We start from the raw sequence: 24,725 nt of genomic DNA, 5'->3' as shown, positions 1-24,725 counted from the left end.
TTCCTCTGCATACACATCACAGACAATCTGAAATTGTCCACCCACACAGACGGTGTGGTGAAGAAGGCACAACAGCACCTCTTCAACCTCAGGAGGCTAAAGACATTTGGCTTGTCATCTAAAACCTTGACAAACTTTCACAGATGCACTATCGAGAGCATCCTGTCGGGCTGCATCACAGCCTGGTACGGCAACTGCACCGCCCTCAACCGCAAGGCTCTCCAGAGGGTGGTGCAGTCTGCACAATGCATCACCGGGGGAAAACGACCTCCCCTCCATGACACCTAGAGCACCTGATGTCACAAGAAGGCTGAGAAGTTCATTAAGGACAACAACCACCCGAGCCACTGCCTTTTCACCCCGCTACCATCCAGAAGGCGAGGCCAGTACAGGTGCATCAAAACTGAGACCGAGACTGAAAAACAGCTTCTATCTCAAGGCCATCAGACTGCTGAACAGCAATCACTAACTCAGAGGCTGCTGCCTAGATTGAGTCCCAAATCACTGGCCACTTGAATAAAATGGATCACTAGTCACTTTAAACAATGGCACTTTAAATAATGTTTACATAACTTACATTACTCATTATGTATAGACTATTTTACACCATACATTGCACCTTGCCTATGCCGCTCGGCAAATCGCTCATCCATATATTTATATGTACATATTCACCCCTTTAGATTTGTGTGTATTATGTAGTTGTTGGGGAATTGTTCAATTACTTGTTAGATATTACTGCATTGTCGGAACTAGAAGCACAAGCATTTTGCTACACTCGCATTAACATCTGCTAACCACGTGTATGTGACCAATACATTTTGATTTGAATACAAAAAGCTAAGCCTCATGTCATCACAAAGAGGAACTTTAAAAACTTCAGCTCACAAGCTTTTAATTGTTTTACTTGTTCTTCATTTTATCAAACCAAACTTTGTCACATGCGCTGAATACAAGTGTAGACCTTACTGGGAAATGCTTACTTACAAGCCCTTAACCAACAGTGCAGTTCAAGAAGAGTTAAGAAAGTAGTAAAGTAGACTAAAGTAAAAAATAATAACAAAAAGTAACACAATAAGAATAACGAGGCTATATACAGGGGGCATCGATACCGAGCCAGTGTGCAGGTTAGTTGAGGTAATTTGTACATGTAGGTAGGGGTGACGTGACAATGCATAGATAATAAACAGCAAGTAGCAGCAGTGTACAAAAGGGATGGGGTGATGCAACCGGTCAGGATGCGCTCTTTGGTGCAGCTGTAGAACCTTTTGAGGATCTGGGGACCCATGCCAAATCTGTTCGGTCTCCTGAGGGGGAAAAGGGTTTGTCGTGCCTTCTTCACGACTGTCTTGGTATGTTTGGACCACGATAGTTCTTTGGTGATGTGGACACCAAGGAACTTGAAGCTCTCAATCTGCTCCACTACAGCCCCGTCGATGTTAATGGGGGCCTGTTCGGCCCGCCTTTTCTTGTAATCCACGATCACCTCCTTTGTCTTGCTCATAGAGGGAGAGGTTGTTGTCCTGGCACCATACTGCCAGTTCTCAGACCTCCTTCCCATAGGTCGTCTCATCGTTGTTGGTGATCAGGCCTACCACTGTGGTGTCGTCAGAAAACTTAATGATGGGTGTTGGAGTCGTGTTTGGCCACTCAGTTGTGGGTGAACAGGGAGTACAGGAGGGGACTAAGTACACATCCTTGAGGGGCCTCAGTGTTAACTTCTTAGGGCTAGGCACCTTTTTCTCAATTTCCACCTGAATGATGTGCCCAAAGTAAACTGCCTGTAGCTCATGGCCCTGAAGCCAAGTTTTGCATATAATTGGTACCATTGAAAAGAAAACTTTGAAGTTTCTAGAAATGTTAAAATAATGTAGGAAAATATGCAAATAGATATGATATGAGAAAATCCAAAGAAAAACCAACCAGGATATTGTTTTGAGAGAGAGAGAGACCATCCTCTTAGAATTGCAAGAGAAAGGTCATATTGTAAATTAGCCATAAGAATGGCATCCTTCCACAGGGTGTCAGCAGTCTATGTTAAAGGTTTCAGGCTTGTAACTTCAAAAACAAATAAGAAATAACCGTTTTTGTAGGACAGTACTGGAAATCCGTGTTTACGTGCGCCATGAAGAAATGCTAAAAAGAAATGCTAAAATCGGTTTCCTATTGAACATACTTCTTTCCGAAATAAATAGTATAGTTCGATTACATTTTAGGGTATCTGAGGAGTAAACAGAAACGTATTTTGACTTGTTGAAACAAAGTTTAAGGGTAGATTTTCAGATTCCTTTCTCTGCAAGTTGAACAAGTGGATTCCTCAAATCGATGCGCCAACAAAATCCTTCTTTATATCCGAAAAAGTTTATCTAACAAAACGACACTACATGTTATAGCTGGAACCCTTTGGATGACAGGAAGATTTTCAAAAACTAAGTGAATATTTAATCTTTATATGTGAGTGTATGAAACCTGTGCCGGTGGAAAATTAATTTGATGTGGGGCGCCGTCCTCAAACAATTGCATGGCATGTTTTCGCTGTAATAGCTACTGTAAATCGGACAGTGAAGTTAGATTTAAGAATTTAAGCTTTCAGCCGATATAAGACATTTATATGCACCTAAATGTTTAAAATCCATAATATTTATGATTATTTATTTGAATTATGCGCCCTCCAGTTTCACTGGAAGGTGTCTCGCTAGCGGGACCCAGATCCTTTAAGAATCACCATGGTAGACGTGTTGTTGCCTACTCTTACCATTTGGAGGGCGGCGTTTAGTCCCAGAATCGTTAGCTTAGTTATGAGCTTCGTGGGCACTATGGTGTTGAACGCTGAGCTGTAGTCAATGAACAGCATTCTCACATACGTGTTCCTTTTGTTCAGGTGAGAATGGGCAGTGGGAGTGCGATTGAGATTGCGTCATCTGTGGATCTGTTGGGGTATGCGATTTGGAGTGGGTCTAGTGTGTCCGGGAGGATGCTGTTGATGTGAGCCATGACCAGCCTTTTCAAAGCACTTCATGGCTACCGGCGTGAGTGCCAAGGGATGGTGATCATTTAGGCAGGTTACCTTCGCTTCCTTGGGCACAGGGATTATGGTGGTTTGCTTGAAACATGAAGGTATAACAGACTGTCAAGGAGAGGTTGAAAATATCAATGAAGACACTTGACCGTTGGTCCACGCATGCTTTGAGTACACGTCCTGGTAATCCATCTGGCCCAGCGGCTTTGTGAATGTTGACCTGTTTGAAAGGTTTTGTTCACATCTGCTACTGAGATCGTTATCACACAGTCATCCAAAACAGCTGGTGCTCTCTTGCATGCTTCAGTGTTGCTTGCCTCGAAGCGAGCATAAAAGGCATTTAGCTCGTCTGGTAGGCTCGCGTTTCCCTTTGTAGTCAGTAATAGTTTTCAAGCCCTGCCATGTCCGGCAAGCGTCAAGACCCGGTGTAGTAGGATTCAATTGTAATCCTGTATTGATGCTTGCTTGTTTGATGGTTCGTCTGAGGGCATAGCAGGATTTCTTATAAGCGTCCGGATTAGTCTCCCGCTCCTTGAAAGCGGCAGCTCTAGCCTTTAGCTCAATGCGGATGTTGCCTGTAATCCATGACTTCTGGTTGGGATATGTACGTACAGTCACTGTGGGGACGACGTTGTCAATGCACTTATTGATGAAGCCGATGACTGAGGTGGTGTACTCCTCAATGCCATTGGATGAATCCCAGAACATATTCCAGTCTGTGCTAGCAAAACAGTCCTGTAGTGTAGCATCCGTGTTGTCTGACCACTTCCGTGTTGAGCGAGTCACTGGTACTTCCTGCTTTAGTTTTTGCTTGTAAACAGGAATCAGGAGGATAGAAAATGGTCAGATTTGCCAAATGGAGGGCAGGGGAGAGCTTTGTATGCATCTCTGTGTGTGGAATAAAGGTGGTCTAGGATTTCTCTCTCCTCTGGTTGTACATGCTGATAAGTGCCGCTTCTGGTTGAGCATTTTCTTCTTTGCATATGGCCTTATAGAGTTGGTTGAGAGCGGTCTTAGTGCTAGCTTTGTTCTATGGTGGTAAATAGAAAGCTACGAATAATATAGATGAGAACTCTCATTAGATAGCATGGTCTACAGCTTATCATAAGGTACTCTACCTCAGGCGAGCAATACCTCAAGACATCTTTAATGTTAGACATCGCGCACCAGCAGTTATTGACAAATAGACATACCTTGTTTTACCAGATGGTGCATGGAAAATCCCACTAACTCTATATTGTCCATATCGTCATTCAGCCACGTCTCGGTGAAACATAAGATTACAGTTAATGTCCTGTTGGTAGGATAATCTTAATCGTAGGTCATCAATGTTATGTTACAATGATTGCACGTTAGCAAGAAGAACATATGGCAGTGGGGGTTTACTTGCTTGCCTACGGATTCTCAGAAGGCTGCCCGATCTGCGGCCCCTTTCCCTGCTCTTTTCTTCAAGCAAAAGGCGGAGATCTGGGCCTGTTCCAGTGAAAGCAGTATATCCTTCTCGTCGGACTCGTTAAAGGAAAAAGTTTCCTCCAGTCCGCGGTGAACAAACTAACAAAGTAGCACAATTTAGTGACCTTGATTGCATTTCAGCTATCCCTGAACCTGATTTAGCTTTGAGCTTTTTTGCAGATGTCTTCAATACTATTGTGGATTATTATGTAACCGCTCTTTCGGATTGTAATGGGAACCCAGCTAAATTCTGGAAAACTGTCAAATCCCTGAAGGGTTCTACTTTCACCTCTCGGTCACAACCAATTAATTCAGACACTGGCCTCATTACGAAAAAAAATCTGTCTTTGATACATTTAATCAAATCAAATTTTATTTGTCACATACACATGGTTAGCAGATGTTAATGCGAGTGTAGTGAAATGCTTGTGCTTCTAGTTCCGACAATGCAGTGATAATCAACAAGTAATCTAACTAACAGTTCCAAAACTACTGTCTTATACACAGTGTAAGGGGATAAGGAATATGTACATAAGGATATATGAATGAGTGATGGTACAGAGCAGCATACAGTAGATGGTATCGAGTACAGTATATACATATGAGATGAGTGTGTAGACAAAGTAAACAAAGTGGCATAGTTAAAGTGGCTAGTGATACATGTATTACATAAGGATGCAGTCGATGATATAGAGTACAGTATATACATATGCATATGAGATGAATAATGTAGGGTAAGTAACATTATATAAGGTAGCATTGTTTAAAGTGGCTAGTGATATATTTACATCATTTCCCATCAATTCCCATTATTAAAGTGGCTGGAGTTGGGTCAGCTTTGAAAAGCCAGTTGACATTTACTCCTGAGGTGCTGACCTGTTGCACCCTTTACAACCACTGTGATTATTATTTGACCCTGCTGGTCATCTATTAACTTTTGAACATCTTAAAGATGCCTTAATGGCCACGTACTCCTATAATCTCCACCCAGCACAGCCAGAAGAGCACTGGCCACCCCTCAGAGCCTGGTTCCTCTAGGTTTCTTCCTAGGTTTTTTCCCCCCTAGCCACTGTATTTCTACATCTGCATTGCTTGCCCTTTGGGGTTTTAGGATGGGTTACTGTATAAGCACTTTGACATTGATGTAAAAAAAAAATGGCTTTGTAAATACATTTGATTGAATCACATTTTATTTCAGCGGGTCATCTCTTTGAAAGAACTTCCAAGCCTATTCACAATGATTTTGGTCTGGATGCTGATAGGGAAACTTGCTGAATGATCAAATAAATTATGAATGTCATTGTATGCTGTAGTGTAAAGATTTCCCTTCACAGGAACTATGGGGCCTAGACTGAACCATGAAAAACAGCCCTGGGCCATTTATTCCTCCTCCACCAAACTTTACAGTTGGCACTATGCATCTGGGCAGGTAGGGTTGTTCTGGCGAATACAGTTATTTATTTTTATTTCACCTTTATTTAACCAGGTAGGCAAGTTGAGAACAAGATCTCATTTACAATTGCGACCTGGCCAAGATAAACAAAGCAGTTCGACACATACTCCATGTGTAACTCTGTCGTTGTAAAACAATCATACAGTCAATAATACAGTAGAAACAAGTCTATATACGATGTGAGCAAATGAGGTGAGATAAGGGAGGTAAAGGCAAAAAAAGGCCATGGTGGCAAATTAAATACAATATAGCAAGTAAAACACTGGAATGGTAGATTTGCAGTGGAAGAATGTGCAAAGTAGAAATTAAAATAATGGGGTGCAAAGGAGCAAAATAAATAAATAAATACAGTAGGGAAAGAGGTAGTTGTTTGGGCTAAATTATAGGTGGGCTATGTTATAATTATAGTTATTGTGCTTATGTTGCTTGTAGAGGCAGTTTAACTCTGTAGTGAGTGTTTAAACAGAGGACAGGCGGTCCCGTTCTGTGAGCTTGTGTGGCCTACCACTTCGCTGCTGAGCCATTAATGCTCCTAGAGGTTTCCACTTCACAATAACAGCACTTACAGTTGACCAGGGCAGCTCTAGCAGGGCAAAATCTGACAAACTGACTTAGGAAAAGTGTCATCCTATGACTTTGAAAGTCACTGAGCTCTTCAGTAAGGCCATTCTACTGCCAATGTTTGTCTATGGAGATTGCGTAGCTGTATGCTCAATTGTATACACCTGTCAGCAAAGGGTGTGACTGAAATAGCCGAATCCACTAACTTTTGGGTTTACACACACACATACAAAATCATATGAATTACGTGATTGGATTTGCATAGTGGAAAGTCTGGGGAAAGTTGGGAACAAATGAGTTAAGTTTTTGTAAAACGTGGTCACAAATGTAAAAAACTGAGGGAGAGTTTACAGAAATTCTGTTACTAAACTGCATCTGCCCAGTTCTTCCAGTTCTTCTTTTTGTAAAGTATTCAGTGTTAAATTGTTCAAAGTTGTCATTGTGATTAGAGCTGTGTGATTTGTTAAACATATAACAATCTATGGTTTTGTTTGGTATACATTTTTTATGAGAAAAAAAAAGTCTCATAGAAATTCTGTCACCGTGGAATTGCCCTGCTTCAAATAAGAAATGAGTAAACTCCTAGATATTTTCTTTTGTAAATAATAACTTCACATAAATGTATAATACTTCATGGTTTGACAGGCCTTATATTATTTGTGGTATGGCATCTCTAAATGGTTGATATCGTTTCACCTTGTGAGGGCAAGTGATGACATTAAGCTTTTTCAGGGACATATTTGGTACTGGCGCAGTAGCTAGCTACTATAGATGTCCAAGGGGAGGCGTCTACCGCTATGCAATATTTACATTGTTGTTTACAGAGGTTGTTGGGAGAAGAACCGGGGGATTCATTAACCTCCGTTTCTTACTGGACCTGGAATAAGATTGGGATCCTTTTGAGATGTGACTAACTTTATTTTTTCGTACTAGTTGCATGATAAAAAAAACTTGATAGCCTTTGCTAACCGACTAGCAAAATGTGTTTGACAGCTAGGGAACATTGCCTAACCAGCTAGCTACAACGTTAGCTATATCTAGTTAGCCACCAATGACGAGAATCGGATTTGTTTGACAACTTCGGTAATAGGTCATGTTAACTTCAAACCATTTTTTAAGTAGCTGAATTCTAAGAAGGGTAACGTTGAATAGTGTTGGTTGTAAAACTAGCTAGCCATTTGCCAGATTATGCATTGGGCTAGCAGCTAAAGTTAGCTTGCTTGCTGACAGCAACTTGAATTTGCAGCGTTGTTGCAAAATGTTAGCTACAGATTACAGAATGTGCAATCAGGAAAATGACCCATGTCACACTTACTATATATATATATATATATATATACACACAAATGCAGTACTTTGAAATAGTTATTCTCAATCCTCACTTCAGGGACGTGTCAAAATTGTGTTGTTCAGAAGTAACGTTAGCACACCTGATTCACTTAAATTAATTAAGGGCTTGATTAATTGGCAAGTTTAATCAGGTGTACTTGCTTTGGAAATGCATGGAACTGCGGGAGGTCCCAGAGGAGCGGTTTGAGAATCACTGCTGCAGGGAAGAGTGAGGACAACCTATTTATTTGTACTGCACTCATGTCAAAATAGGCTTACTTTTTTAAAATTGACATAAGTTAACCATTGAGCCTTGTATAGTGGAGCAAATGAAATTATTATTTTGTCTCATCTCTATTTTCAAGAATGTTCAGGAGTCCACAAATTCTGGCCTTGACATGCCCTGTCAGAACCCTGCTGCTGCTGTCTGTCAGAGACCCCCGCGTGCCTGCCCTACCTGAACACGCCTGTCAGAGGGGGAATGGACCCAAAGCAGGGAGAAGTCTCTGTCAGGGGAATGGTGGAGGGGAGGAGGCAGTGCCCCTCTCATCAGCCATCTCTTCACACCTTGTTAGCAGAAGCAACTCTGGTTGTGAAAGCTGTCTCCTTAACACCGCACCTCAACACCCCTTACAAAAAGCCACCCCTCCCAACCGACCTCAATTGTCTCAGGACTCTAGCTTTGTCTCTTTGAAACATACACCACGACTGCCGGTGATAGTAGCATGTGACCCTTGGAAAACCACTTCATTGGAACATTTGGACAATTCCAAAGCCACCGAATGTTCTAGCGACCGTAAGTGCCTTCTACAAAGGAGGCAAACTGACAAAGGTAGCCAATGTTTGTCTGCTGAGGTGAAGGTCAACATCACATTCAGTGTTAAAAGTAATAGTTACAGTCCTGTTCAAGGTGGCAAGATTCACAAGGACATTTTTCACAGACTGCTTGTGTCCACACCCAAACAGTGGACTGTGGATCCCCAGCGACTCCTTTCACTCCAGAGCCAAGGCCTGCACCAGTCTGCTGCCTCCAGCCCTGAGGGTGTCCTGAGGGAGTGCCTTTCGCTGGTGAACGAGGCGCGCTGCCGTCTGAGCCTGGAGCCTAATGTGGCTCTGTATGAGAAAGACGTCCGGGGGGAAAGGGGGCCCACTGAGGCCCAGTGGAAGTGGGCATCTGTGCTGGTCTCTCTTTGCTCTGTGGAGGGAGAGCCCGCCTTCCTGTTCACCCTCAGATCCACAGCACTGAAGGGCAGACACAAGGGCGACGTCAGGTAACCACAGACTCCTGCACCATTCCCACTGCTTTTGGGCTATTTAATGTTTGACATATGATGTCATGACATAACTTAACAAATCTGAAAATGACAACTTTGTTAGTGTGTTTTGAGAAAAACATTGTCTTATAAATGAATGTATGAAGTTGTATAGAAGTCTGGAAATTGACAAAGTGCTGTGTAAATTTCCAGTTTTGCAGGAGGCAAGCGTGACCCCTCGGACAAGGACGTTGTGGACACCGCCCTGAGAGAAGCTTGTGAGGAACTGGGCATCACTGTGGCAACAAACCAAGTGTGGGGCGTACTGAAACCAATCCGGGATATGGTGAGGACCTTAACCCTGCCCATAATCCTTCATGATCCCCATTCATCTCTATGTGACGCACTGACACACAGCTAGTAGCTCCCCTCTGCGCTAGAACAGTTGAGATGCTGTAGTATTCTTTCAGTGAAATATTTCTTAATATTAGTATGTCTTCATTATGTAAATTGTTGATCTGCTGCTTTTCCTAATCATTGCACATTTTCTCTCAGTCTGGAATGATGATAGCCCCTGTACTGGCCAACCTCGGCCCCCTGGAGGCGCTGTCGTTCAAGCCAAATCCTGCCGAGGTACAGTTACAAGAACTCTGTTTGCCTTTGGGCTGAACTAACACGAATGCCAACTAACATGGACTTAAAATTACATTCCTCATTCTCTCTCAGGTAGAAGAGATTTTCACCCTGTCGCTCTCCCACGTATGCAGTCCCCAGAATCAGGGATACACCCACTTCCGTACCGGTGAGCGCTACGGATACACCCTGCCCGTGTTCCGCAACGGGAAGCACCGCGTGTGGGGCCTCACTGCCGTGGCCCTCGAACACACGCTCAAACTCATCACGCCGCCATAACAACCAATCATTGCAGCCATCACTACTGTTTTTTTGTAAAGTATAGTGTAAGTGTGATTACGGAATCATTTAATTATTTGTTTCATATGTGAAATTGATCATTGGGGCTTATGTATCAATTGAGGACTTCTTATAATCAATGTATCCCATATACTGTAAGCATACATGTCAGAAGTGATATATTGAATAAATTAGGTATCAGGTAGGGTCATGTAAGGAACAATCAACTTCCATGTCAAAACCACTTTGGATTGTAATGTCCCTGGAAAGGTCAAATCTTTACAGTTCATTCATTCACTAACCGTATGAAGGTAAGGCACCATGTTTCGGTGTGTCAGAAAATGCAATAAAAATGTTTTACTATCCTTTTTTGAATTGTTATTTCCTTAGGTTTCTGGACAGGATCAATCATTATTTTAAATGACATGAAAACAGAAATAAATATAGTGCAAAAAAAAATAGCATTTGATGTAGAACATACAGGTATTGTCTCAAAATGTATGGTTCAATCACACACATTTGCAAAACATCAAGCTACAGTATGTCAAAATCAGCATTGTTTTTATTAAGATGTACATTTATTTTCTATTCCCATGTTAACTCCAACCGGTTCTGTTCCATACATCTGTATTATGCTGTACAAGGCTAGAACCATATAGAGTGCAGAAGTGCAACATTGTGATTCTTTTGCATGTAAAGGTCCTTTGATGATGTTCAGTGTCCAAGCGAGACTGCAAGACTCCTTAAAAAGATTGGAGCTTTGATGGTATTCTTAAGAGTTCTTATAGTCCTGTGTTGGATTCATCTCAACTATGGTTGTACTGTAGCAAATGAATGGGGCAGGTGCTATACTTCAAGGGCTGGAGCACTCCATAGGGTCTTGGGAGTCAGGTAGCAGGTGGCAGTTGAAGGGCCAGCTGAAGGTGAAGACATCCAGGGCCTGACTACACTGCTGCGCTGCCCAGGAGCACACTGACCGGCAGGGCTGCAGCACCCCACCCTGAGGGCTGCAGTGGGGCATGAACATCCCACACACCAGCCTGCGCAGGGGCTGGAAACACGCCAGCTCCATCAGCACCTGGTAATAACCACAAACCACAGGGGAGAGAGTTATAGAGCGGCTGTACAGTATCTACCTCCATCAGAATCAAACACTTAAAGGAGGTCTGCACATCCCTTTTATGGTCTTTTTCAGTGTGTAGTTGGTTTATCGTGGATGAAACAACATATTGCTATGCACCAGTGGAGGCTGCTGACGGGAGGGCGGCTCATAATAATGTCTGGAATGGCTTGAATGGCCATTATTATGAGTCATCCTCCCCTCAGCAGCCTCCACTGCTATGCACCTATATTATGTTACAAACAATGTTCAAGTTAACTAAAAACACATTAAAGAAAAATGTATATTGTTCTGTGTGGTTGTGTGTTGACAGGCCAGGTGTGCATTCTCACCATGTACTGACGGAGCAGCGTGGCTGCCTCTCTCTGGTCAGCGATGGACAGCCAAATGTTGGGGAAGGAGGTGTGGTTGTAGCTCAGGCCCTGACACATCTCCACCTCGATGGGCTCACAGGACAAGCCTGGGGGAGAGGTATGATACAAATACAGAAAACGTTACTAATCTGTCATAATGGAGTAATTCTACTTGAAAGCGTAGCAGTTGTGTTATTGCTGTAGGAATCAAACCAGTATGATGGGTGTCTTGTGTATTGTTGGCTCACTGAAAGTGGGATAGGTCGAGTTGTCACAGTTGTGCTCATCTGTCCCGTCTGCACAGTCAGTCCAGCCATCACACAGCCACTCCTGGTGCAGACATTCTCCACTGCTGCAGGCAAACTGAGTAGGACTGCATGTTCCTGTCCCAAACAAGTAAACAGGTGATACACTTCTCGTATTTCCAGTGTAATTTCTTTAACTAAACCACTTTTAGATGTTTTAATAAATTGGCTTATTTTCTACGTTTACAAGAGCATAACAGACTAGATACAGGGAGACCGATCTGGGTCATGTTCAGTAAGGAGGAAACGTTTTGAAACAGAGTGAAACAAGGATGGTCCTGTTGCTAAACCTTTTGCTACGTCTGTCCTACTGAACACCACCGATGTGTGTGTGTGTGTGTGGGGGGAGGGGGGCTCACTCTCAGAGAGGGAGATAGCCTGGTAGGACGCGTTGAAGCCACTGTCTGTCACACCCTCGTCAGCCACAAATACCACGGTTATCTGAGGCCCAGAGGAGGTCAGCTCAGGAGGCAGGCTGGTGCCACAGTACCTGGGACAGGATAGAGAAGGAACACTAGAGCTGGCTGTGGTACATTAACAGTAGGACTGTGTTACAGGCTGTTGTACAGTAGGGTACAATTGGCCTGGTCCCAGATCTGTTTGTGACCATGTTCTGTTTCGCAACCGTAGGAGTCCCCACCACAGGCTAGCCTACTACAGGCTACACTGTCTTATCAAGGAAGAGTGCTGTTACTGTTGTGAATGTTTTATGGTACACATACAGTACCAGTCAAAAGATAGCCACACCTACACATTCAAGGGTTTTCTTTATTTGGACTATTTTCTGCATTAATAGAATAATAATCAAAAAGACATCAAAACTATGAAATAACACATATGTCATGTAGTAGCCAACAAAGTGTTAAACAAATCAAAATATATTGTCCTGTTGAAAAACAAATGATAGTCCCATTAAGCGCAAACCAGATGGGATGGCGTATCACTGCAGAATGCTGTGGGAGCCATGCTGGTTAAGCGTGCCTTGAATTCTAAATAAATCACTGACAGTGTCACCAGAAAAGCCCCCCCACTCCATCACACCTCCTCCTCCATGCTTCATGGTGGGAACCACACATGCAGAGATCATCCGTTCACCTACTCTGCATCTCACAAATACACGGTTGTTAGAACCATAAATCTCAAATTTGGACTCATGAGAGCAAGTTTCATCATAAGGCTTGATGGTTTTTGCGACTTCACTTGAAGACACTTTCAAAGTTCTGGAAATTTTCCATATTGACTGACCTTCATCTCTTAAAGTAATGATGGACTGTCATTTCTCTTTGCTTATTTGAGCTGTTCTTGCCATAATATGGACTTGGTCTTTTACCAAATAGGGCTATCTTCTGTATACCACCTCTACCTTGTCACAACACAACTGATTGGCTCAAACAAAATTCCACAAATGAACTGTTATTAACAAGGCACACATGTTAGTTGAAATCCATTCCAGGTGACTACCTCATGAAGCTGGTTGAGAGAATGCCAAGAGCGTGCAAAGCTGTCATCAAGGCAAAGAGTGGCTACTTTGAAGAATCTCAAATATAAAGTATATTTTGAATGGTTTAATACTTTTTGGATTAATACATGATTCTGCATGTTATTTCATAGTTTTGATGACTTAGAAAACAGTAAAAAAAAAAAAGTAAAAATAAAGAAAACCCCTTGAATGACTTTTGACTGGTTCTGTATTCATGTCACATACTGTCTGTCATACAACACCTACACTTGATGTTAGAACATTTCATTTACCTGGATGTACTTGCTTTGAGCATTCCTTTTTTCAACCCTTCTGAACTAATTCATTGGTAGTGTATGAAATAAAAACATTGGGAAGTATTTATAATAGGTCTTACCGTCCGAGTACTCTGCCGGCCCCGGTATCAGCACGGTCACGCACCTCTACATAGTCAAACTCACACACGTCCTGAGTCTCCAGACTGAAGTTATGGAAACTCAGCCTGATCACATGACCCTCCTCCACAGAGATCTGCCATGTGCACAACTGACAGAGAAATAAGAGTAGATTAAACATACTTTACCATGGTAGGATTTCATGAAGTCTATTCTGGGTATATGGCTGGGTATGTCAATTAGATACGATGCATGTTGGTGATGGTTTACTAGATCAGGTGTAGGTAGGTACCTGTTGTTGAGGGTAAGGCTTTGGGTGGTTTGGACTCGCCAGGTAGCCGTAGAGTCCAGTCTTTTGGCCCCCACACTCTGTTCAACAACATAGCAAAAAACTGTGATGTTTAGTTTCGCATAGATAAGCAAACGATTGCCCTTTTACTAGAATTGATTACCAGGTTTCCTCACGACTTTGTGATGAGCGAGACTTAGGAGACTACCATTTTGCATTATTTTGCTATGAGCCACTGTATGTATGCAGATGACTCACTATGATGCTGAGTGTGTACTGTGCTGTACACCCTGTTCTTACCTTTATGCTTGTGGCTGCAGTTGGCCTCATCAGAGAGGTCATGACAGTTGGGCTGACCGTCACACACTGACACAGGCAGGATGCAGCGCCCGTGGTCACACATAAACTCCTCCCTGGAGCAGCTCTCTGAGAACAGACACACACATTGTTGATGGTAATATGTTAATGTACTGTGAAAATACATGTTTCCTGAAGCAAAGATCTGTTGATTCTACCTCTGACCCAGTACTCACTCTGTTCAGGTGTGATGGCGTGGTACTGGGCGATGAAGCCACTGCCTCCGATGCTCCCGTCAGAGCGGAAGGTCACCCACACAGTGCTGCTGTTGGTGTTCACAGTAGGGGGTGCCACGTTGCCGCAGAACCTAGAGTGGAGATAACGTTCACTTTTAAAATGTCAGCCACAAAAGGCAATCATAATTCATCTTTATTCTTCACCTAAAATCCCTCAACAGCAGAACCGCAAAATATTCAGGGCCAGAAAGTAGGCAGAGTTGCCATCTATACAGAACTTGTATGCCACCTAGTTGCCACAGTGTGTCATGAAGAGTATGATTTTTCAAGAGGTCATGCATTAGGTTCAGAAGTGTGTAAAACATGCTCATAGTCACTTATGTTAATCTGATCCTGGATCTGTGATTAGAGGCATCTTCCACCTTGAACAAGTTTAGATAGAGTATGTTTGACCCACCTGGTGACAACAGAAGGCTGCTCCGTCTCCTCCTGAACCTCCAGCCAGTCAAAGAGGCAGGGGGATGGTCCTTCTATGGTCAGAGAGGACACATGGATCTGGACCAGGGATGGAGGGCGCGCCCGTATCACCCAGACACACAGCGAGTCCGGGGGATACGATCCAGGGTGGTTGGGGGAGCTAAAGCTGCCCTCTGAGGCTGTCAATACACCCCCACATCCTGAGACAGACAAACAGTGAGAAAAGTACAGGGTAGTGTATTACTGTATTATTATTGTATTGTATGTATCTGTAGGTAAGTACATATCTGTAAGGTCCAATCATTGGAATATATTTCTACTTATTCTATTTTTATGGATACAATTGTAGTAGAAAATTACTCACTAGTTTCAGGGGTTGGGTATCTGGCTGGCTGTGGGGCCACTGTAATGTCCTTCTGACTGTGGTTGGTGGTGGTTGTGGGTAGATCACGAGGCAGTCCATCTCCAGTCAACAAGTCCAGGGGATTGGTCGACACCACTTCCCCATCCAGACTCTGCCCCTTTAGCTCTGTGGGGTGAAGAACCCAGTGGGAGATAGCGTAAGAGGACATTAGTGAATGACACAAGCTTGTGATGTGCACAAGTACTGCACTGCCATTCCATGCTCAAGGGACCATATAGTGTATGAATTGGCAATGCTAGTTTAAATAAGGACATTGTGTCCATAAATATGTAGGTGTCTAAGAGACACCCCCCACCCCCCGCACTCACGTGTGAAGATGAGCACCAGTGCCAGGCCCAGGGCTGCTACCAGGAGCACAGCTGCAACAGAGACCACCACGGCTCCCCAGCTACACCACGGACCCCGCAGACGCATCACACACACACTGAACACACCACGGACTGGGAAACATACACATGTACACATGCACACACACACTCAAACCAACACACACACACACAGGTAGGAAAGACATGGGTGGTTGAGGAAACTTTAAGTTGTACCACAAAAATGGAAGGGGCAAGTGGAAGGGGGAAAAAGTAAGGAACTTGTCTGTCGGCCCTGCATTAAAGACCTAAATTGGTTAAAGAAAATTATGATAAATAAAAAAAGATACCAGTTTCATTTAAGGACCAAATAATTGACAGCTGTGCCATATATATTGCATCATTCTTAAATGGCCAAACTGAGCAATGGTGGGAGAAGGGCCTTGGTCAGGTAGGTGACCAATAACATGATGGTCACTCTGACAGAGCTTTAGAGTCCTCTGTGGAGATGGGAGAACATTCCAGAAGGACAACCATCTCTGCAGCACTCCACCAATCAGGCATTTATGGTAGAGTGGCCAGATGGAAGCCACTCCTCAGTAAAAGACACATGGCAGCCCGCTTGGAGTTTGTCAAAAAGCACCTAAAGACTCTCAGACCATGAGAAACACAATTCTCTGGTCTGATGAAACCAAGATTGAACTCTTTGGCCTGAATGCCAAGCGGAATGTCTGGAGGAAGCCTAGCACCATCCCTACGGTGAAGCATGGTGGTGGCAGCATCATGCTGTGGGGATGACCCTAAGCACACAGCCAAGACAACTTAGGAGTGGCTTCAGGACAAGTCTCTGAATGAACTTGAGTGGCCCATTCAGAGCTCGGACTTGAACACGATCGAACATCTCTGGAGAGACCTGAAAATAGCTGTGAAGCATTGCTCCCCATCCAACCTGACAGAGCTTGAGAGGATCTGCAAAGAAGAATGGGAGAAACTCCCCAAATACAGGTATGCCAAGCTTGTAGAATCATACCCAAGAAGACTCAAGGCTGTAATCGCTGCCAAAGGTGCTTCAGCAAAGTACTGGGTAAAGGGTCTGAATACTGTGTGATATTTCATTTAATTTAAAAAATATATATTATCAAAAATGTCAAAAACCTGTTTTTGCTTTGTCATTATAGGGTATTGTGTATACATTGATGAGGGGGGAAAAAAACGATTTAATTAATTTTAGAATAAGGCTGTGACCTAAGAATTGTGGAAAAAAATCAAGGGGTCTGAATACTTTCCAAAGGCACTGTATATACAGTACCAGTCAAAAATTTGGACACACCTACTCATTCCAGGGTTTTTATTTATTTTTACTATTTTCTACATTGTAGAATAATAGTGAAGACATCAAAAATATGAAATAACACATATAGTAAAAAGTGTTAAACAAACCAAATCAAATCATATTTTAGATTTTAGATTCTTCAAAGTAGCCACCCTTTGCCTTGATGACAGCTTTGCAGACTATTGGCATTCTCTCAGCCAGCTTCATGAGGTAGTCACCTGGAATGCATTTCAATTAACAGGTGTGCCTTGTTAAAAGTTATTTTGTGGAATTCTTTTTTTTCTTAATTAGTTTGAGCCAATCAGTTGTGTTGTGACAAGGTAGGGTTGGTATACAGAAGATAGCCCTATTTGGTAAAATACCAATTCTATATTATGGCAAGAACAGCTCAAATAAGCAAATAGGAACAGCAGTCCATCATTCATTTAAGCCATGAAGGTCAGTCAATACAGGACATTTCAAGAACTTTGAAAGTTTCTTTAATTGCAGTCACAAAAACCATCAAGTAATATCATGAAACTGGATCTCATGAGGACCGCCACAGGAAAGGAAGACCCAGAGTTACTTCTGCTGCAGAGGATAAGTTCATTAGAGTTACCAGCCTCAGAAATTGCAGCCCAAATAAATGCTTCACAGAGTTCAAGTAACAGATACATCTCAACATCAACAGTTCAGAGGAGACTGTGTGAATCAGACCTTCATGGTCAAATTGCTGCAAAGAAACCACTACTAAAGGACACCAGTAAGAAGAAGGGACTTGCTTGGGCCAAGAACACGAGCAATGGACATTAGACAGGTGGAAATCTGTCCTTTGGTCTGATGAGCCCAAATTTGATATTTTTGGTACAAACCGCCGTGTCTTTGTGAGCCATAGAGTAGGTGAACGGATGATCTCCGCATGTGTGGTTCCCACCGTGAAGCATGGAGGAGGAGGTGTTATAGTGTGGGGGTTCTTTGCTGGTTACACTGTCAGTGATTTATTTAGAATTCAAGGCACACATAACCAGCATGGCTACCACAGATTTCTGCAGCGATACACCATCCCATCTGGTTTGCGCTTAATGGGACTATCATTTGTTTTTCAACAGGACAATGACCCAAAACACCACCAGCCTGTGTAACGGCTATTTGACCAAGAACGAGAGTGATGGAGTGCTGCATCAGATGACCTGGCCTCCACCATAACTCGACCTCAACCTTATTGAGATGTTTTGGGATGAGTTGGACCGCAAAGTGAAGGAAAAGCAGCCAACAAGTGCTCAGCATATGTGGGAACTCCTTAAAGACTGTTGGAAAACCATTCCAGGTGAAGCTGGTTGAGAGAATGCCAAGAGTGTGCAAAGCTGTCATCAAAAGCAAATATAAATATATTTTGATTTGTTTAACACTTTTTTGGTCACTACATGTGTTATTTCATAGTTTTGATGTTTTCACTATTATTCTACAATGTAGAAAATAGTAAAAAAAAACAAATAAAAAAAAAACCTTGAATGAGTAGGTGTGTCTAAACATTTGACTGGTACTGTATATATTTACAAAATTGTTGATCTACCCCCTAAATTTTTTTATTTTATTTTTTAACTTTTAGTTAGAACCTTCCTGTCCCTCCTAGAATCTTTGTTTCGACTTTCCAATGGTGTAATACAACAGCTAGATCAAATTGAATGGGTCTTGGCATCTGAATCAACCAATCTTGTTGCGTATCCAACTCCGGTGTGATGTTATGGAACAGGGAAACTAGGTTGTCAGACTCACTGATTGCAGCTGGGCTCTTTACTGGCTCCAGGGCCATGGCAGTACTGGCAGAACTGAATCCTTCCACTTTCTCCTCACGCTCACCATCAAGCTCAAACGCGGGGTTGCAGAAAACATTCTGTGAAAAGCAAAGACATCTGGTATAACATGGAACGCCAAGTAACTTTCCACCATGAATACAAAGTTGCTATCAAAAATTGGAACCAGAATTCCAGGCCCACACAAGCTATCGCTGTCCTCACCTTGTAAATGTCCGAGGATTCTGAGTAAACAGATACTTCGGTGAGGTCTGTCATCTTTGGTTAAAGTTCCGTTTCAGTCTTCCAGGGAAACATTGAGCACCCACATCCTAAGACCTACTCCAGTGTAGTCAAGTGCTGTTGTTAAGAGCACATCAACAACATGCTTGTTGGAATGTGAAAGGAGAAAAGGTCACTTTGAAACGTTTCAGCAGGAAAGCTCAATGTGACAGATAAAAAAAAAAAAGCCTGTATATCACCCCAGAGTGATTGAGTCATCATTTTGTTACGAATACCAAAAATATATGTCTATATACATCCACAATGTAAAAGAATCCCACAAGAACAAAATATTTAGTTCACCAATTTCAGGTTTAAAATCCAGTGAAAGTGCCCCAAGTGTTTATAGGCCTCTTCTCCTTTCATCACTTTATTAAGTCATGGCGTGTCTGTGTGTGTGAGGTAGGCAGATGTGCAGTCTGTTCTTGTTTTGTTGAGGGTGAGTAATTTGTTATAAAAGAGGCATAGAACTCCCTTCACAGTGTTCCACAAAGCCGAGTCAGCTGAGAGGACTGAGCTCTGGGGCAGGAGGGGGGTTGGGTGGAGTGAGGTGTAGGGGCCACTCAGAGAAAATTCTCCATAATACACATAATGACCATCTAATCTCCTAAAATGTTTCTCACACACTAACACACACACAAACATTGGCAAGCACAAACTTAGTAATTTGCAAATCATACAGTGTATTGTCAGCATGGCCCTAACTTGGGGTGAAGTTGGGACCGTGTAGTGGAACTGCGTTAAAAGGATTTGCAGTCAGATTTAAGTTTTTGTTTTACAACCCACATTTCTCCTTTCCATTCATAGTCGTCCCCTTCATTACTGACTCGGTAGACAATGCAACGATTTCTAAATATCAGAGGCTATTTGAGTCTCGAAGTAAAATATTACAGTTAAAATAAAGATACCAACACATGAATAATAATGTTATAAATGTGTAATAAATGTAAATGTAAAGTGAACTCACCCAGTTCTGAGAAAACATTACTCAATCCATGCTTTTGTGCTCGCTGGGGTTTGTTAATAACTACTTAGTAGCATGTGGACATATATTTTTAGTCAGACATCATCAGAGACTGACAGGAATAAACAGATACTTGTCATGCATGCTGTCGCTCTGTTGTTGTGTGCGGCCTTCTCCTTCGTCTCTGTCAAAGAGGGTGAGTACTGAGATGGTCAGGGAGATACAGGAGTCAGAAGTTACTGTTACAAACAACACCATACATGATCTCTCGGTAATGTTTTTGTATCTCAGTAAAATGTTGCATTTCCATCAGACATACAGTACCAGTCAAAAATGTGGACACAGCTACTCATTCAAGGGCTTTTCTTAATTTTTTGCTATTTTCTACATTAAAGAATCATAGTGAAGACATCAAAAATATGAAATAACACATACGGAATCATGTAGTAACCAAAACAGTGTTAAACAAATCAAAATATATTTTCAATTCTTCAAAGTAGCCACCCTTTGCCTCGATGACAGCTTTGCACACTCTTGGCATTCTCTCAACCAGCTTCACCTGGAGATCCCACATATGCTGAGCACTTGCTGGCTGCTTTTCCTTCACTCTGCGGTCCAACTCATCTCAAACCATCTCAATTGGGTTGAGGTCGGGTGATTGTGGAGGCCAGGTCATCTGATGTAGCACTCCATCACTCTCCTTCTTGGTCAAACAGCCCTTACACAACCTGGAGGTGTGTTGGGTCATTGCCCTGTTGAAAAACAAATGACAGTCCCACTAAGCACAAACCAGATGGGATAACGTATCGCTGCAGAATGCTGTGGTAGCCATGCTGTTTAAGTGTGCCTTGAATTCTAAATAAATCATTGACAATTGCACCAGCAAATCACCCCCACACCTCCTCCTCCATGCTTCACGGTGGGAACCACACATGCGGAGATCATCTGTTCACCAACTCTGCATCTCACAAAGACACGGCTGTTGGAACCAAAAATCTCATATTTGGACTCATCAGACCAAAGGACAGATTTCCACCGGTCTAATATCCATTGCTCATGCTTCTTGGCCCAAATAAGTCTCTTCTTATTGGTGTCCTTTAGTAGTGGTTTCTTTGCAGCAATTCAACCATGAAGGCCTGATTCACACAGTCTCCTCTGAACAGTTCATGTTGAGATGTGTCTGTTACTTGAACTCTGTGAAGCATTTATTTGGGCTGCAATCTGAGGTACTGGTAACTCTAATGAACTTATCCTCTGCAGCAGAGGTAACTCTGGGTCTTCCTTTCCTGTGGCGGTCGTCATGAGAGCCAGTTTCATCATATCCGCTTTATGTTTTTGTGTGACTGCACTTTAAGAAACGTTCAAAGTTCTTGAAATGTTACGTATTGAATGACCTTCATGTCTTAAAGTGCCATAATATGGACTTGGTCTTTTACCAAATAGGGCTATTTTCTGTATACCACCACTACCAGTCTGCCAGTCACATTATGTTAAAGGTCCCATAAAGCACACACATCCCTGGGTTGCTCCTCTTTTCAGTTCGCTGCAGCTAGCGACTGGAACGAGCTGCAACAAACACTGAAACGGAACAGTTTTATCTCAATCTCTTCATTCAAAGACTCAGTCGTGGACACTCTTACTGACATTTGTGACTGCTTTGCATGATGTATTGTTTTCTCTACCTTCTTTCCCTTCATGCTGTTGTCTGTGCCCAATAATGTTTGTACCGTGTTTTGTGCTGCTACCATGTTGTGTTGCTACCATGTTGTTGTCATTTTGTGTTGCTACCATGCTGTGTTGTCATGTGTTGCTGCCTTACTATGTTGTTGTCTTAGGTCTCTCCTTATGTCGTGTTGTGTTGTCTCTCTTGTCGTGATGTGTGTTTTGTACTATATTTATATATACAGTTGAAGTTGGAAGTTTACAAACACTTGGGTTGGAGTCATTAAACTGGTTTTTCAACCACTCCACAAATGTCTTGTTAACAAACTATAGATTTGGCAAGTCGGTTAGGACATCTACTTCGTGCATGACACAAGTCTTTTTTCCAACAATAGCTTACAGACAGATTATTTCACTTATAATTCACTGTATCACAATTCCAGTGGGTCAAAATTGTACATACACTAAGTTGACTGTGCCTTTAAACAGCTTGGAAAATTCCAGAAAATTATGCCATGGCTTCAGAAGCTTCTGATAGGCTAATTGACATAATTAGAGTCAATTGGAGGTCTACCTGTGGATGTATGTCAAGGCCTACCTTCAAACTCAGTGCCTCTTTGCTTGACATCATGGGAAAATCAAAAGAAATCAGCCAAGACCTCAGAAAAAGAATTGTAGACCTCCAAAAGTATGGTTCATCCTTGGGAGCAATATCCAAACGCCTGGAGGTACCACGTTCATCTGTACAAACAATAGTACGCAAGTATAAACACCATGGGACCACACAGCTGTCATATCGCACAGGAAGGAGGCGCATTGTCTCCTAGAAATGAACGTACTTTGGTGCAAAAAGTGCAAATCAATCCCAGAACAACAGCAAACAACCCTGTGAAGATGCTGGAGGAAACAGGTACAAAAGTATCTATATCCACAGTAAAAATGAGTCCTATATCGACATAACCTGAAAGGCTGCTCAGCAAGGAAGAAGCCACTGCTCTAAAACCGCCTTAAAAAAGCCAGACTACGGTTTGCAACTGCACATGGGGACAAGATTGTACTTTTTGTAGAAATGTCCTCTGGTCTGATGAAACAAAAATAGAACTGTTTGGCCATAATGACCATCATTATGTTTGGAGGAAAAAGGGGGAGGCTTGCAAACCGACGAACACCATCCCAACCGTGAAGCACGGGGGTGGCAGAATCATGTTGTGGGGGTGCTTTGCTGCAGGAGGGACTGGTGAACTTCACAAAATAGATGGCATCACGAGGGAGGAAAAGTACGTGGATATATTGAAGCAACATCTCAAGACATCAGTCAGGATGTTGAAGCTTGGTCGCAAATGGGTCTTCCAAATTGACAATGATCCCAAGCATACTTCCAAAGTTGTGGCAAAATGGCTCAAGGACAACAAAGTCAAGGTATTGGAGTGGCCATCACAAAGCCCTGACCTCAATCCTATAGAAAATGTGTGGGCAGAATTGAAAAAGCGTGTGCGAGCAAGGAGGCCTACAAACCTGACTCAGTTACACCAGCTCTGTCAGGAGGAGTGGGCCAAAATTCACCCAACCTATTGTGGGAAGCGTGTGAAAGGCTACCCAAAACATAGTGGTGATCCTAACTGACCTAAGATAGGGAATTTTTACTAGGATTAAATGTCAGGAATTGTGAAAAACTGAGTTTAAATGTATTTGGCTAAAGTGAATGTAAACGTCCGACTTCAACTGGATATATATATTTATTTATTTTTATCCCAGCCCCCATCCCCGCAGGAGGCCTTTTGGTAGGCCATCATTGTAAATAAGAATTTGTTCTTAACTGACTTGCCTAGTTAAATTAAGAGGCTCCTCTGTCCTCCACTCGTTGCCTGTATTAATGGCACCTGTTTGAACTTGTTATCAGTATAAAAGACACCTGTCCACAACCTCAAACAGTCACACTCCAAACTCCACTATGGCCAAGACCAAAGAGCTGTCAAAGGACACCAGAAACAAAATTGTAGACCTGCACCAGGCTGGGAAGACTGAATCTGCAATAGGTAAGCAGCTTGGTTTGAAGAAATCAACTGTGGGAGCAATTATTAGGAAATGGAAGACATACAAGACCACTGATAATCTCCCTCGATCTGGGGCTCCACGCAAGATCTCACCCCGTGGGGTCAAAATGATCACAAGAACGGTGAGCAAAAATCCCAGAACAACACGGGGGCACCTAGTGAATGACCTGCAGAGAGCTGGGACCAAAGTAACAAAGCCTACCATCAGTAACACACTACGCAGCCAGGGACTCAAATCCTGCAGTGCCAGACGTGTCCCCCTGCTTAAGCCAGTACATGTCCAGGCCCGTCTGAAGTTTGCTAGAGAGCACTTGGATGATCCAGAAGAAGATTGGGAGAATATCATATGGTCAGATGAAACCAAAATATAACTTTTTGGTAAAAACTCATCGTTGTGTTTGGAGGACAAAGAATGCTGAGTTGCATCCAAAGAACACCATACCTACTGTGAAGCATGGGGGTGGAAACATCATGCTTTGGGGCTGTTTTTCTGCAAAGGGACCAGGACGACTGATCCGTGTAAAGGAAAGAATGAATGGGGCCATGTATCGTGAGATTTTGAGTGAAAACCTCCTTTCATCAAACAAGGGCATTGAAGATGAAACGTGGTTGGGTCTTTCAGCATGACAATGATCCCAAACACACCGCCCGGGCAACGAAGGAGTGGCTTCGTAAGAAGCATTTCAAGGTCCTGGAGTGGCCTGGCCAGTCTCCAGATCTCAACCCCATAGAAAATCTTTGGAGGGAGTTGAAAGTCTGTGTTGCCCAGCAACAGCCCCAAAACATCACTGCTCTAGAGGAGATCTGCATGGAGGAATGGGCCAAAATACCAGCAACAGTGTGTGAAAACCTTGTGAAGACATTGTCATTGCCAACAAAGGGTATATAACAAAGTATTGAGATAAACTTTTGTTATTGACCAAATACTTATTTTCCACCATAATTTGCAATAAATTCATAAAAAAATCCTACAATGTGATTTTCTGTATTTTTTTTCTAATTTTGTCCGTCATAGTTGA

General features: G+C 42.7%; 2 protein-coding genes across 4 annotated transcripts; one reads left to right on the top strand and one right to left on the bottom strand.

The window, feature by feature from the left end:
• Positions 1–7,211: 7,211 nt before the first annotated feature.
• Positions 7,212–10,344, top strand: LOC118384554 (uncharacterized). Of its 3 annotated transcripts, none has more exons than XM_035771184.2 (5): positions 7,212–7,391; positions 8,180–9,085; positions 9,281–9,413; positions 9,623–9,700; positions 9,794–10,344. In XM_035771184.2, the coding sequence occupies exons 2-5, from the start codon at positions 8,181–8,183 to the stop codon at positions 9,977–9,979; spliced, it is 1,302 nt and encodes a 433-aa protein (XP_035627077.1). In that variant the 5' UTR covers positions 7,212–7,391; position 8,180; the 3' UTR covers positions 9,980–10,344. The 3 variants fall into 3 exon arrangements, with proteins under 3 accessions (XP_035627077.1, XP_035627086.1, XP_035627070.1); XM_035771193.2 differs by lacking the exon at positions 7,212–7,391 and adding an exon at positions 7,402–7,568; XM_035771177.1 differs by lacking the exon at positions 7,212–7,391 and adding an exon at positions 7,591–8,043.
• Positions 10,345–10,452: 108 nt separating this feature from the next.
• Positions 10,453–19,380, bottom strand: LOC118384547 (membrane frizzled-related protein-like). The gene is made up of 13 exons (XM_035771166.2): positions 18,970–19,380; positions 18,728–18,845; positions 15,643–15,774; positions 15,275–15,439; positions 14,891–15,110; positions 14,434–14,564; positions 14,201–14,326; positions 13,904–13,980; positions 13,614–13,762; positions 12,117–12,247; positions 11,701–11,835; positions 11,432–11,559; positions 10,453–11,057 (listed from the first exon to the last, which is right to left on the bottom strand). The coding sequence occupies exons 1-13, from the start codon at positions 19,021–19,023 to the stop codon at positions 10,833–10,835; spliced, it is 1,791 nt and encodes a 596-aa protein (XP_035627059.1). The 5' UTR covers positions 19,024–19,380; the 3' UTR covers positions 10,453–10,832.
• Between the last annotated feature and the right edge of the window lie 5,345 nt (positions 19,381–24,725).

The sequence above is a fragment of the Oncorhynchus keta genome, chromosome 1, assembly GCF_023373465.1.
Source record: "Oncorhynchus keta strain PuntledgeMale-10-30-2019 chromosome 1, Oket_V2, whole genome shotgun sequence".
NCBI classification, from domain to species: Eukaryota; Metazoa; Chordata; class Actinopteri; order Salmoniformes; family Salmonidae; genus Oncorhynchus; species Oncorhynchus keta.
This window is presented reverse-complemented; position numbering and strand designations above follow the sequence as displayed.